Here is a 16242-nt window from a genome sequence, read left to right on the forward strand (position 1 = left end):
TGAAGTGCCAAATTGATCCAGAAACCCCACGACTCGTACTTAAAATGTTTCAAAGTATTTTATTATTTTTTTATTTATAATTTTCATACAATATCAAGTATCCAACAGTCCCACAGCATCAGATGCACCATGCAGAGAAAGGGGAAAATAACTATTAGTCAAACTTAACCGTTTCAGTTTCCACACACAACTAAAAGAGCACCGAGTCCCCTTCAAAGAAAATAGAGAAAGTAGTACTTGCGGAACTAAAATCTGAACTATATAGATAACGGAATGGAAAGCTTCTATACAAAACCGTGTTGAGTACAGTGAGTGGCAGTTGACTTTGGGACCAGCTTTTTACAGGAATAGAATCCTCATCGCGCTGATCCGGGGGGTACAAAGTTTAGTTCAGTTCGTTTGGATTACTGCTCCATAATGTGAACATTTAACAAGGTTAGGACAAAATCCAATATGTTTCCCAGTAGATTATTAAATATCGTTATTACTGACCTCACTATTCACGTTTTTTAACAAGGATTATTTAAATGGATCATCTACATGCACAAGGAAAATCATCATGCAAACTTAGGCCCAAGAAAAGCCACTTGTACAGTGCCCTATATGATGCACTCATTTTGACCTGAGCTATGGGCCCTGGTTAAAAAGTAGTACACTATGCAGGGAGGCATTTGACACGTCTCACTAAAAACAATGATTTCCAAACCAACTATCAAATCATTAAAATACAACCCGCCGCCATTTTGTTACAATTATATTCTCTGGATGCCCATTTCACCTTAAACTTGTGTCAGTCTCCCTACTGTGAATACCACGGAGGGAGAGGACCGATGAGGCGATCGTGATAGGTTCTTAAATCTTCACTTTCTAATGTACTCTCAAATGTACCGTATGTCCATTGATCATGTCAAACGTTTACGAGTAACTCCGTTGTTGCATTAGAAAGAACCCTGTACTGTAAATGCACTATTGATGGGGGGGGGGTTGACATTGGCTGCTGCAGCCTCTCTCTCTACTAAGATGAGCAAACATTGACCTAATATACAGTTACTATGCTGCCTGCGGTTGAGTCTCGATAACATGCCACACCATTCTATATTCCCTCAATAACTCACTGACATTCATTAAATCTTTCTCATCTCGATATTTTAGGATATTCCTCAGTTTAAGATATAATAAAATACAAATACATAGATGGTCCATGTTAAAGAGATTATTATTTTTTTTTAAATTTGAGTGATCAAGCTGTATAAGATCCTTTTATTTGTTCAATTGTACACAAGGTGCAACAGAACATTTGACTTTATCCCAAGACACACACACACACACAGGTTAGAGCAGGGGACGCTGCCACACTACGGCACCCATGGAGCAGTTGCTGTGGGGGGGGTTAAGGGTCTTGCTCAAGGGTACAACGGCAGGTTATGCCATCTAGGATTTGACACCAACAGCAACCCTCTGGTTACCAGCTCACTTCCCTTCAGATTTTTTCCCGTCCGACCCGGGATTCAAACTAGCAACCCTCCGGTTGCTGGCTCGCCTCTGACTGCTAGGCTACCTGCCGCCCATTTACTTTGCATTGGGGGATTGTCATATGGGTCAACGCAAAAACGTGTCGTTAAAGTAAGTCAAATACAAATTAGTACGCCAAGACATCACTTTCTTGGCGTCTATCTCTACGCTTAGAATAATAATCTTAAAGTATAAACATAATAAAACCATCACTCTAAACTTCCAACAGGTATTGTATGTTTAATGTGGTCGGAAGCTTAATTTATCTAATCCAACCTTCTCAAGAGTCAAATGTCTTAATTGATCTAATCCAACCTGCTCAAGAGTCAAATGTCTTAATTGATCTAATCCAACCTGCTCAAGAGTCAAATGTCTTAATTGATCTAATCCAACCTGCTCAAGAGTCAAATGTCTTAATTGATCTAATCCAACCTGCTCAAGAGTCAAATGTCTTAATTGATCTAATCCAACCTGCTCAAGAGTCAAATGTCTTAATTGATCTAATCCAACCTGCTCAAGAGTCAAATGCCTTAATTGATCTAATCCAACCTGCTCAAGAGTCAAATGTCTTAATTGATCTAATCCAACCTGCTCAGGAGTCAAATGTCTTAATTGATCTAATCCAACCTGCTCAAGAGTCAAATGTCTTAATTGATCTAATCCAACCTGCTCAGGAGTCAAGTCTTAATTGATCTAATCCAACCTGCTCAAGAGTCAAATGTCTTAATTTATCTAATCCAACCTGCTCAGGAGTCAAAATGTCTTAATTGATCTAATCCAACCTGCTCAGGAGTCAAATGTCTTAATTTATTGAATCCAACCTGCTCAATAGTCAAATAGTGCAAAAGAAACTGCTGTTTATTTTAGAAAATGAAATTAGCATCTAACCATTAGTGATCTTGCAGCGAGCGTTTGACTCATCACAGACCAGTCCATCACTGACCGCAATGGTGGATACTTAATGATAACAATACCATATGTCCTGGTTGGCACTTTATACCCTACGTTTTGAATTGTAACCCAAATCAAGTATATTATTTAAACGCAACACCTCAGATAATGACACATTTCCCCACTAAATAAACATTTATAGATATACTTGTCTATTTAAAAAAAAGAGACCAGAACAAAAATAAATATTAAAAAAAAAATATCATTACAAAAAAAAAATGTTGACAAAATATAATCAAGCCAACCTTTCCCCTCCCTCCCTCAAACTGGGATGCTCTTACAAAGAAAAAATAGCTGTCCTTCAGGTTATCGAGAGGATTGGAGTTCAATAACACAACTAAATTGGCTTCGCGAAGCTTTGTGGCTTGTTTAGGGAATAAAAAGTGGCTTCACGGGGAGAGAGAATACTTCCATTGATACACCAAGTGTTTGCCAGACGTCTTGAGCAGATCTTCAGAGACCGATGGAGAAGAAAGCGAGGGGAGGGAGAGGAGCGGAGGGACATGCTCACACGTCTACCACCATCTTTTTGTGTATGTCAAGGCCACCCACCACCTAGGGGAAGAGAGAAGGAACAGAACCAAATAGTTGTTATTGTAGTTCTAATTCCAATTCTAGAGTAAAAGCAGGAAGGAACAGATTGATTCTTAATGATATTCAAAATCACGCAACATGATTCCAACTAAGAGAGGCAACTTAACACTAGTATAACTACAGTATCCTGTTAACACTATAACTACAGTATCCTGTTAACACTAGTATAACTACAGTATCCTGTTAACACTAGTATAACTACAGTATCCTGTTAACACTAGTATAACTACAGTATCCTGTTAATACTAGTATAACTACAGTATCCTGTTAACACTAGTATAACTACAGTATCCTGTTAACCCCTTAACACTAGTATAACTACAGTATCCTGTTAACCCCTTAACACTAGTATAACTACAGTATCCTGTTAACCCCTTAACACTAGTATAACTACAGTATCCTGTTAACACTAGTATAACTACAGTATCCTGTTAACCCCTTAACACTAGTATAACTACAGTATTCTGTTAATACTAGTATAACTACAGTATCCTGTTGTATAACTACAGTATCCTGTTAACACTAGTATAACTACAGTATTCTGTTAATACTAGTATAACTACAGTATCCTGTTAACCCCTTAACACTAGTATAACTACAGTATCCTGTTAACACTAGTATAACTACAGTATCCTGTTAACACTAGTATAACTACAGTATCCTGTTAACCCCTTAACACTAGTATAACTACAGTATCCTGTTAACCCCTTAACACTAGTATAACTACAGTATTCTGTTAATACTAGTATAACTACAGTATCCTGTTAACACTAGTATAACTACAGTATCCTGTTAACACTAGTATAACTACAGTATCCTGTTAACACTAGTATAACTACAGTATCCTGTTAACCCTAGTATAACTACAGTATCCTGTTAACACTAGTATAACTACAGTATCCTGTTAACCCCTTAACACTAGTATAACTACAGTATCCTGTTAACACTAGTATAACTACAGTATCCTGTTAATACTAGTATAACTACAGTATCCTGTTAACCCCTTAACACTAGTATAACTACAGCATCCTGTTAACACTAGTATAACTACAGTATCCTGTTAACCCTAGTATAACTACAGTATCCTGTTAACACTAGTATAACTACAGTATCCTGTTAACACTAGTATAACTACAGTATCCTGTTAACCCCTTAACACTAGTATAACTACAGTATCCTGTTAACCCCTTAACACTAGTATAACTACAGTATCCTGTTAACCCCTTAACACTAGTATAACTACAGTATCCTGTTAACACTAGTATAACTACAGTATCCTGTTAACCCCTTAACACTAGTATAACTACAGTATTCTGTTAATACTAGTATAACTACAGTATCCTGTTAACACTAGTATAACTACAGTATCCTGTTAACCCCTTAACACTAGTATAACTACAGTATCCTGTTAATACTAGTATAACTACAGTATCCTGTTAACACTAGTATAACTACAGTATCCTGTTAACCCCTTAACACTAGTATAACTACAGTATCCTGTTAATACTAGTATAACTACAGTATCCTGTTAACACTAGTATAACTACAGTATCCTGTTAACACTAGTATAACTACAGTATCCTGTTAACACTAGTATAACTACAGTATCCTGTTAACACTAGTATAACTACAGTATCCTGTTAACCCCTTAACACTAGTATAACTACAGTATCCTGTTAACCCCTTAACACTAGTATAACTACAGTATCCTGTTAACCCCTTAACACTAGTATAACTACAGTATCCTGTTAACACTAGTATAACTACAGTATCCTGTTAACACTAGTATAACTACAGTATTCTGTTAACACTAGTATAACTACAGTATCCTGTTAACACTAGTATAACTACAGTATCCTGTTAACCCTAGTATAACTACAGTATCCTGTTAACACTAGTATAACTACAGTATCCTGTTAACCCCTTAACACTAGTATAACTACAGTATCCTGTTAACCCCTTAACACTAGTATAACTACAGTATTCTGTTAATACTAGTATAACTACAGTATCCTGTTAACACTAGTATAACTACAGTATCCTGTTAACACTAGTATAACTACAGTATCCTGTTAACCCCTTAACACTAGTATAACTACAATATCCTGTTAACACTAGTATAACTACAGTATCCTGTTAACACTAGTATAACTACAGTATCCTGTTAACACTAGTATAACTACAGTATTCCGTTCACCCCCTGTATTTTCTGTAATACTGTCTTACACTCAGCTATTTTAATGAATGAGTCTCTTCAAATGAAGTCACACAGTCCATTCACGACAACCTTGGTCTACTCCAGCACAAACCAACTATAACCACAGTCCAACAGTTGTCCTGAAGATAATACTCCCACAAGAACAGTGTTTCAGTTCAAGACTCTAGAGCAGTGTTTTCCAACCTGTGTTCTGCCAATTATTTTTGATAAATGTAATTAAACACAAATTTATTTTTTTTCTTCCAAAGAAAATAACAGTTGGGAGAATTAATTGTATTATAAGCAATTTGACATTACTTTTCAAAATTCCAATAGTTTATAATAATAATAATAATAAGACTAATTTGTTACATTCACTGCTAAATTTACTGCCAATGGTGGTCCTCGAGAGTTTTTGACGGTGATTTGGTGGTCCCCGGAACGGAAAAGTTTAGGAACCGCTGCCTTAGAAAAATACGTGCCTAATATAGCTTATTCAGAAGCGTGAAACAGAATACAGAACTTTCTTAGTGAAATGGGGCTGGAATAATGCTCTATACATAACATTACCCTCCACTGAATGAGCCATCGGGTGTGTTCGAGCTGGGTAGGAGAAGCCATCAACCATAACAGTCCTCCAGAACTGGAGTTACCCCCCAATAGGGTTGCACAATTCTGGAAAATGTCCTCTGCGTGCAGTATGAAGGAAGTTAGAGGTAGTTTCGCAAGCCAATGCTAACTGGCTAAAGTCTACAGGTACAGTAGCATCCTGTAGTATCCCCAGCCACCCACCACCCCAGTTCCCCAGCCACCCACCACTCCAGTTCCCCAGCCACCCACCACCCCAGTTCCCCAGCCACCCACCACCCCAGTTCCCCAGCCACCCACCACTCCAGTTCCCCAGCCACCCACCACCCCAGTTCCCCAGCCACCCACGACTCCAGTTCCCCAGCCACCCACCACCCCAGTTCCCCAGCCACCCACCACTCCAGTTCCCCAGCCACCCACCACTCCAGTTCCCCAGCCACCCACCACCCCAGTTCCCCAGCCACCCACCACTCCAGTTCCCCAGCCACCCACCACTCCAGTTCCCCAGCCACCCACCACTCCAGTTCCCCAGCCACCCACCACTCCAGTTCCCCAGCCACCCACCACTCCAGTTCCCCAGCCACCCACCACTCCAGTTCCCCAGCAACCCACCACTCCAGTTCCCCAGCCACCCACCACTCCAGTTCCCCAGCCACCCACCACTCCAGTTCCCCAGCCACCCACCACTCCAGTTCCCCAGCCACCCACCACTCCAGTTCCCCAGCCACCCACCACCCCAGTTCCCCAGCCACCCACCACCCCAGTTCCCCAGCCACCCACCACTCCAGTTCCCCAGCCAGCCACCCACCACCCCAGTTCCCCAGCCACCCACCACCCCAATTCCCCAGCCACCCACCACCCCAGTTCCCCAGCCACCCACCACCCCAGTTCCCCAGCCACCCACCACTCCAGTTCCCCAGCCACCCACCACTCCAGTTCCCCAGCCACCCACCACTCCAGTTCCCCAGCCACCCACCACTCCAGTTCCCCAGCCACCCACCACTCCAGTACCCCAGCCACCCACCACTCCAGTTCCCCAGCCACCCACCACCCCAGTTCCCCAGCCACCCACCACTCCAGTTCCCCAGCCACCCACCACTCCAGTTCCCCAGCCCCCCACCACTCCAGTTCCCCAGCCACCCACCACTCCAGTTCCCCAGCCACCCACCACCCCAGTTCCCCAGCCACCCACCACCCCAGTTCCCCAGCCACCCACCACCCCAGTTCCCCAGCCACCCACGACCCCAGTTCCCCAGCCACCCCATTTCCCCAGTCCCCCACCACCCCATTTCCCCAGCCACCCACCACCCCAGTTCCCCAGCCACCCACCACCCCAGTTCCCCAGCCACCCACCACCCCAGTTCCCCAGCCACCCACGACCCCAGTTCCCTAGCCACCCACCACCCCAGTTCCCCAGCCACCCACCACCCCAGTTCCCCAGCCACCCACCACCCCAGTTCCCCAGCCACCCACCACCCCAGCCACCCACGATCCCAGTTCCCCAGCCACCCACCACTCCAGTTCCCCAGCCACCCACCACCCCAGTTCCCCAGCCACCCACCACCCCAGTTCCCCAGCCACCCACCACCCCAGTTCCCCAGCCACCCACCACTCCAGTTCCCCAGCCACCCACCACTCCAGTTCCCCAGCCACCCACCACTCCAGTTCCCCAGCCACCCACCACTCCAGTTCCCCAGCCACCCACCATCCCAGTTCCCCAGCCACCCACCACTCCAGTTCCCCAGCCACCCACCACCCCAGTTCCCCAGCCACCCACCACTCCAGTTCCCCAGCCACCCACCACTCCAGTTCCCCAGCCACCCACCACTCCAGTTCCCCAGCAACCCACCACTCCAGTTCCCCAGCAACCCACCACCCCAGTTCCCCAGCCAACCACCACCCCATTTCCCCAGCCACCCACCACCCCAGCCACCCACCACCCCAGTTCCCCAGCCACCCACGACCCCAGTTCCCCAGCCACCCACGACCCCAGTTCCCCAGCCACCCCATTTCCCCAGCCACCCACCACCCCATTTCCCCAGCCACCCACCACCCCAGTTCCCCAGCCACCCACCACCCCAGTTCCCCAGCCACCCACCACCCCAGTTCCCCAGCCACCCACCACCCCAGTTCCCCAGCCACCCACGACCCCAGTTCCCCAGCCACCCACGACTCCAGTTCCCCAGCCACCCACCACCCCAGTTCCCCAGCCACCCACCACCCCAGTTCCCCAGCCACCCACCACTCCAGTTCCCCAGCCACCCACCACCCCAGTTCCCCAGCCACCCACCACCCCAGTTCCCCAGCCACCCACCACCCCAGTTCCCCAGCCACCCACCACCCCAGTTCCCCAGCCACCCACCACTCCAGTTCCCCAGCCACCCACCACTCCAGTTCCCCAGCCACCCACCACTCCAGTTCCCCAGCCACCCACCACTCCAGTTCCCCAGCCACCCACCACTCCAGTTCCCCAGCCACCCACCACTCCAGTTCCCCAGCAACCCACCACCCCAGTTCCCCAGCCACCCACCACCCCATTTCTCCAGCCACCCACCACCCCAGCCACCCACCACCCCAGTTCCCCAGCCACCCACCACCCCAGTTCCCCAGCCACCCATGACCCCAGTTCCCCAGCCACCCACGACCCCAGCCACCCACGACCCCAGTTCCCCAGCCACCCCTTTTCCCCAGCCACCCACCACCCCGTTTCCCCAGCCACCCACCACCCCAGTTCCCCAGCCACCCACGACCCCAGTTCCCCAGCCCCCCACGACCCCAGTTCCCCAGCCACCCACCACCCCAGTTCCCCAGCCACCCACGACCCCAGTTCCCCAGCCACCCCATTTCCCCAGCCACCCACCACCCCGTTTCCCCAGCCACCCACCACCCCAGTTCCCCAGCCACCCACGACCCCAGTTCCCCAGCCACCCACGACCCCAGTTCCCCAGCCACCCACGACCCCAGTTCCCCAGCCACCCACGACCCCAGTTCCCTAGCCACCCACGACTCCAGTTCCCCAGCCACCCACCACCCCAGTTCCCCAGCCACCCCCCACCCCAGTTCCCCAGCCACCCACCACCCCAGTTCCCCAGCCACCCACCACCCCAGTTCCCCAGCCACCCACAATCCCAGTTCCCCAGCCACCCACGATCCCAGTTCCCCAGCCACCCACGATCCCAGTTCCCCAGCCACCCACCACCCCAGTTCCCCAGCCACCCACGATCCCAGTTCCCCAGCCACCCACCACCCCAGTTCCCTAGCCACCCACCACCCCAGTTCCCTAGCCACCCACCACCCCAGTTCCCTAGCCACCCACCACCCCAGTTCCCTAGCCACCCACCACCCCAGTTCCCTAGCCACCCACCACCCCAGTTCCCCAGCCACCCACGACCCCAGTTCCCCAGCCACCCACCACTCCAGTTCCCCAACCACCCACCATCCCAGTTCCCCAGCCACCCACGATCCCAGTTCCCCAGCCACCCACCACCCCAGTTCCCCAGCCACTCACGACCCCAGACTTACTAAACAGAACTCTTCGAAGGATATCCTGCCGTCTCCGTCCTTGTCTGCGTTGATGATGGTCTTGTCCACGATCTGCTGCAGCTGGGTGTCCTTCAGGTTGTTTCCTACCATCATCTTCAGCACCTGGAAGAGCTCTCCGTTGGAAATGTAGCCATCCTTGTCCATGTCGTAGATCCGGAAGGCAACTAGAGGGGGGAGAGAAACGTGGAAGGATGTGTAGGTAAGTCAGGGATCGTGAACACAGACCTTTTTTGGTTTTATATTTTGGAGAAAGCCTCATCATTGATGCTGTCAGGCATTCCTTTTCTACTTTGGCAAGTGGAGGACAGGGGATGGGTTTTGTCTTTGTAGATCAGATCATTTAACTTTGTGTGGTGAGAGGTGTATAGGTGTAGGATGTAGTGGAGATGGAGTAGATTTGTCTACTTACACCGAAGTTTTGACTCCTTGTCCCCCTTGACACTGAATTGTGAGACTCCCTCAATGAATTCTGATGGGGGGGACACAGATGGTTTAGAGTCAGACATTATTTTCACTTCTTATACTGTACGCAATGATTTTATATAAATCGGAGTGAGAAAATACACTACTTATGCATTCATAAGTTCAATCAAAATATCAGTAGCAAACTACTACAATCCATATTTAGGGCTATATCCAATCAGAACGCCCCTTTTCCTCTATGCAACTTCTATAGGCAATGTTTTCACGGAGACCGCATTCACGGTAAACGATGGACATGTCAGCTCAATCGGAAATTATCTTTAAAATGTAAATCCAGGCTGTATCCGGACGGAATTGGGGCTGTATCCGGGCTGTATCCGGATGGAATCGGGGCTGTATCCGGATGGAATCCGGGCTGTATCCGGATGGAATCCGGGCTATCTAGTCCTGACGGTCCTGTGTTAAGTGTTACTACTTCCTCTGCAGGTTCTGTTCGGCAGAGTAGACAGAGAGAAACACTGGAAGTCTGACCCAGTCCAGGCCAAAGTACCAACTTCTCTCCCTGGTCATCAAGATCCTTTTTGTTAATCATGCAATGTGATTAAAGGCCCATTGCAGCCATTTTATATCAATATAAAATTATAAAAGTACCGTAGTCTAATGATTTCCATTAAATTAGGTAAAAATAGCTATTTCTCAAGTGAGCTTCTTGCTAGGACTGTCTGGATATGTTCTGAGTGGGGAGGGGAAAACTGAGAACTAGGTTCAGAACTCTCTTTGTTATTGGTCTATTAATGAATTTACTGCATGGTGATATGGAAACCTGCTGATTACAAGGTCCTGTGGAGATTGTATATTTAACCAACAACTATCAGGAAGCAGGATCAATGAGTTTGCCAGCTAACTGAGGTGAACAGACAGAAATAATATTCTGGTTAATTAAGAAAGCTAAACTTAGATGTGTGTGTTTGGTTGTTGAGTCAATGAGACAATGCCCATATCAAGCTTTTCTTGCTAAACAATAAAAAGTTATTTCAGACCATACATTTTCTGGACCGCTCATTGATCCAGGTTTGTATTATACCCCTCTAGTGTAGGCCACCATGTACTCTGCTGGGACATTCTCAGACAGGAGGACAATAGACATGTTAACCAACACTGATGTCCCTGATATTATTGACTTTGATTTCAGCAAATGAGCTGAAATTCAAAGACATTGTCGGCCCCAAGCATTTATTCACTAGTACAAATTGTCATACACAATGGTATAGGCAAAAGCACAAACAGATCTGGGACCAGGCTATAGAAGGAGAACAGATCTGGGACCAGGCTATAGAAGGAGAACAGATCTGGGACCAGGCTACAGGAGACACCAGATCTGGGACCAGGCTATAGAAGGAGACAACAGATCTGGGACCAGGCTATAGGAGGAGACTACAGATCTGGGACCAGGCTATAGAAGGAGACACCAGATCTGGGACCAGGTTACAGGAGACACCAGATCTGGGACCAGGCTATAGAAGGAGACAACAGATCTGGGACCAGGCTATAGAAGGAGACAACTGATCTGGGACCAGGCTACTCTGGCTTACCCTTGAAGTCCACCTCTCCGTTTCCATCTGTGTCGAAGATGTCGATGACCCTCTGGACCAGCGGGTTCTGCTGGAGTTCAGGGAGGGACATGAACTCCTCCACGCTAAGGGACCCAGAGTTATCAAGGTCCAGTTTCTTAAACCTCTTTCCCAGACGCTTAATCTCATCAGCATCGACTGGAGTAGAGAGAGAGAGACGAGAAAAGAGAGACGGGAGAAAAGAGATGAGAAAAGAGAGACCGACATACAGATGGGAGAAAAGAGAGACCGACATACAGATAGGAGAAAAGAGAGACCGATAGACAGATAGGAGAAAAGAGAGACCGATAGACAGATAGGAGAAAAGAGAGACCGATAGACAGATAGGAGAAAAGAGAGACCGATAGACAGATAGGAGAAAAGAGAGACCGATAGACAGATAGGAGAAAAGAGAGACCGATAGACAGATAGGAGAAAAGAGAGACCGATAGACAGATAGGAGAAAAGAGAGACCGATAGACAGATAGGAGAAAAGAGAGACCGATAGACAGATAGGAGAAAAGAGAGACCGATAGATAGGAGAAAAGAGAGACCGATAGACGGGAGAAAAGAGAGACCGACAGACGGGAGAAAAGAGAGACCCACAGACAGATGGGAGAAAAGAGAGACCGAAAGACAGACGGGAGAAAAGAGAGACCGGCAGACAGACGGGAGAAAAGAGAGACCGGCAGACAGACGGGAGAAAAGAGAGACCGGCAGACAGACGGGAGAAAAGAGAGACCGGCAGACAGACGGGAGAAAAGAGAGACCGGCAGACAGACGGGAGAAAAGAGAGACCGGCAGACAGACGGGAGAAAAGAGAGACAGACGGGAGAAAATAGAGGCAGACAGACGGGAGAAAAGAGAGACCAGACGGGAGAGACCGACAGACGGGAGAAAAGAGAGACCGACAGACAGACGGGAGAAAAGAGAGACCGACAGACAGACGGGAGAAAAGAGAGACCGACAGACAGACGGGAGAAAAGAGAGACCGACAGACAGACGGGAGAAAAGAGAGACCGACAGACAGACGGGAGAAAAGAGAGACCGACAGACAGACGGGAGAAAGAGAGACCGACAGACAGACGGGAGAAAGAGAGACCGACAGACAGACGGGAGAAAGAGAGACCGACAGACAGACGGGAGAAAAGAGAGACCGACAGACAGACGGGAGAAAGGAGAGACCGACAGACAGACGGGAGAAAAGAGAGACCGACAGACAGACGGGAGAAAGAGAGACCGACAGACAGACGGGAGAAAAGAGAGACCGACAGACAGACGGGAGAAAAGAGAGACCGACAGACAGACGGGAGAAAAGAAAGACCGACAGACAGACGGGAGAAAAGAGAGACCGACAGACAGACGGGGAGAAAGAGAGACCGACAGACAGATGGGAGAAAAGAGAGACCGACAGACAGACGGGAGAAAAGAGAGACCGACAGACAGACGGGAGAGACCGACAGACGGGAGAAAAGAGAGACCGATAGACAGGAGAAAAGAGAGACCGATAGACAGGAGAAAAGAGAGACCGACAGACGGGAGAAAAGAGAGACCGATAGACGGGAGAAAAGAGAGACCGACAGACGGGAGAAAAGAGAGACCGACAGACAGACGGGAGAAAAGAGAGACCGACAGACAGACGGGAGAAAAGAGAGACCGACAGACAGACGGGAGAAAAGAGAGACCGACAGACAGACGGGAGAAAAGAGAGACAGACAGACGGGAGAAAGAAAAGAGAGACCGACAGACAGACGGGAGAAAAGAGAGACCGACAGACAGACGGGAGAAAAGAGAGACAGACAGACAGACGGGAGAAAAAAGAGAGACCGACAGACAGACGGGAGAAAAAAGAGAGACCGACAGACAGACGGGAGAAAAGAGAGACCGACAGACAGACGGGAGAAAAGAGAGACCGACAGACAGACGGGAGAAAAGAGAGACCGACAGACAGACGGGAGAAAAGAGAGACCGACAGACAGACGGGAGAAAAGAGAGACCGACAGACAGACGGGGGAGAAAGAGAGACCGACAGACAGACGGGAGAAAAGAGAGACCGACAGACAGACGGGAGAAAAGAGAGACCGACAGACAGACGGGAGAAAAGAAAGACCGACAGACAGACGGGAGGGAGAAAAGAAAGGAGAGACCGACAGACAGACGGGAGAAAAGAGAGACCGACAGACAGACGGGAGAAAGAGAGACCGACAGACAGACGGGAGAAAAGAGAGACCGACAGACAGACGGGAGAAAAGAGAGACCGACAGACAGACGGGAGAAAAGAAAGACCGACAGACAGACGGGAGAAAAGAGAGACCGACAGACAGACGGGAGAAAGAGAGACCGACAGACAGACGGGAGAAAAGAAAGACCGACAGACAGACGGGAGAAAAGAGAGACCGACAGACAGACGGGAGAAAAGAAAGACCGACAGACAGACGGGAGAAAAAGACCGACAGACAGACGGGAGAAAGAGAGACCGACAGACAGACGGGAGAAAAGAAGACCGACAGACAGACGGGAGAAAAAAGAGAGACCGACAGACAGACGGGAGAAAAAAGAGAGACCGACAGACAGACGGGAGAAAAGAGAGACCGACAGACAGACGGGAGAAAAGAGAGACCGACAGACAGACGGGAGAAAAGAGAGACCGACAGACAGACGGGAGAAAAGAGAGACCGACAGACAGACGGGAGAAAAGAGAGAGCGAGAAAGGAGAAAGGAGAGAGCGAGAAAGGAGAAAAGGGAGAGCGAGAAAGGAGAAAAGAGAGAGCGAGACAGGAGAAAAGAGAGAGAACAAGACAGGAGAAAAGAGAGAGCGAGAAAGGAGAAAGGAGAGAGCGAGAAAGGAGAAAAGGGAGAGCGAGAAAGGAGAAAAGAGAGAGCGAGACAGGAGAAAAGAGAGAGAACAAGACAGGAGAAAAGAGAGAGAGGGATCATGAACAAAATTACATGAGTAGAGACGTTACATTTTGGTAATTATTTTACACTTATCCAGAGCGACTTCCAGTCAGTGTATTCAACCAACGTAGGCAAGACAACCACATACAGTATCACAGTCATAGCAAGTAAAAACCTTTGCCGTTAAAAGTAGCCGTCAACTTACCTAGATCTCCTGGAATATGGACACGCAACACATTAACACGGGTAGATCTATGCAGGTAGGCACCCAGCAAACCCTGTACCCACACACATACATAATGTGGTCTAATGACAGTATGTAGGCGAGGACTACTCTCCTCCCCACCTACACCGACCCAACACGGCAACAGACCTGACACGGCAACAGACCTGACACGGCAACAGACCTGACACGGCAACAGACCTGACACGGCAACAGACCTGACACGGCAACAGTGCCTTCAAAACACAGGCGGGGGGGGGTCAAGTTAACTACACAAATATTGCCTGAAATCTTCCAGTTGAGTGAACTTACATCTGTTGTTGGCCATGCCGATGTGGGTAGTACAAACAGCCCTAGCTGTCCCAGTCCCCGAGGAGAGCTTGTTGCCCTGTGCCTTGTGAGCTCCTGCCATTACAGAGAGTACTGATCCCACCTAGGTTCTGTTGTCCCCTCTCACAGTAGCATGGGGTAAGCCTTGTAATAACATAGATACTAACTACAGTATAAGCTTATTCAGACACGCTATGATCACGTGAACCGGTCTACTGCCCCCCCCCTCCCCACACGATACTACTCTAATCTGTCCTACCTTATAGTCAGATATAGCTATTCATCTTTAGACAAACCTCACAGAATGGAGAGAGAGAGAGGAGGGGGGAGTTTAACTGAGAAGGTAGGTAGGAGAGAGGAGGGTGGAGTTCAACTGAGAAGGTAGGTCATAGAGAGAGAGAGGAGGGGGAGTTCAACTGAGAAGGTAGGTAGTAGAGAGAGGGGGAGTTCAACTGAGAAGGTAGGTCATAGAGAGAGAGAGGAGGGGGAGTTCAACTGAGAAGGTAGGTAGGAGAGAGAGGAGGGGGGAGTTCAACTGAGAAGGTAGGTAGGAGAGAGAGAGAGAGGAGGGGGAGTTCAACTGAGAAGGTAGGTCGTAGAGAGAGAGAGGAGGGGGAGTTCAACTGAGAAGGTAGGTAGGAGAGAGAGGAGGGGGAGTTCAACTGAGAAGGTAGGTAGTAGAGAGAGAGAGAGAGGAGGGGGAGTTCAACTGAGAAGGTAGGTCGTAGAGAGAGAGAGGAGAGAAAACAGAGACACTTAGCTGTTGCAGAAAGCTATGAGCCAGAGAGAAATGGAATGAGTGTGAGAGAAAGGGAGAGGGAGATGTGTGTGTGTGCATTTTGGGTTGGACGACGCCACCATGCATTAGCCTGATGACTAAACAGAAGCTAGAGGGATGACTGTGTGAGTGGTATACGAGTATAGAGGCAGCATTTGCTGCAGGCACTCCACAACCAGATCTCTGGGGAACAAATCTGCGTTGTGCCATCTGTCTCTCACTACTTTTTCTTACTTTTTCTTAGATATATTGACAATGTACCAACTGACATTTGTTTAGGCCTAATGAAAGTGGTTAACTAGATTGCAGTACACAGATACAGTAGATTATGATATTTCTGTGTGTGGGACTGAACCCAATGTCTGAGATTATCCACTAATGCAGGGCTATTCACATATTCCTGTTCTACCTGATAATTAAGTGGTTTTTCAAGTTATGTAACTTTCAAAATACAGATATCATCTCCGTATGACGCTGTGTTTTACATCACACGACGCTGTGTTTTACATCACACGACGCTGTGTTTTACAGCACACGACGCTGTGTTTTACATCACACGACGCTGTGTTTTACATCACACGACGCTGTGTTTTAC

The 16242-nt window shown here is 48.0% G+C and overlaps 1 protein-coding gene across 50 annotated transcripts in view; it reads right to left on the reverse strand.

Moving 5' to 3' along the window:
• Nucleotides 1-39: 39 nt before the first annotated feature.
• Nucleotides 40-16242, reverse strand: part of ppp3r1a (protein phosphatase 3, regulatory subunit B, alpha a) — a 52706-nt gene continuing 36503 nt past the window's right edge. The window contains exons 3-9 of one of the 50 annotated variants that reach the window (XR_008090331.1): nucleotides 11401-11577; nucleotides 9795-9854; nucleotides 9365-9549; nucleotides 2295-3018; nucleotides 2140-2178; nucleotides 2062-2100; nucleotides 40-2022 (exon numbers count right to left, since the gene is read on the reverse strand). Coding sequence is in view for 1 of the 50 variants with exons in the window: in XM_052494067.1 (XP_052350027.1) it covers nucleotides 2971-3018; nucleotides 9365-9549; nucleotides 9795-9854; nucleotides 11401-11577 (470 nt within the window). In the remaining 49 variants the exon portion in view is untranslated. Of the gene's footprint in view, nucleotides 3019-9364; nucleotides 9550-9794; nucleotides 9855-11400; nucleotides 11578-16242 lie in introns of all 50 variants that reach the window. The other 49 variants (XR_008090326.1, XR_008090369.1, XR_008090336.1 and 46 more) reach the window with 49 other exon arrangements.

Source organism: Oncorhynchus keta, chromosome 3, assembly GCF_023373465.1.
Source record: "Oncorhynchus keta strain PuntledgeMale-10-30-2019 chromosome 3, Oket_V2, whole genome shotgun sequence".
NCBI lineage: Eukaryota > Metazoa > Chordata > Actinopteri > Salmoniformes > Salmonidae > Oncorhynchus > Oncorhynchus keta.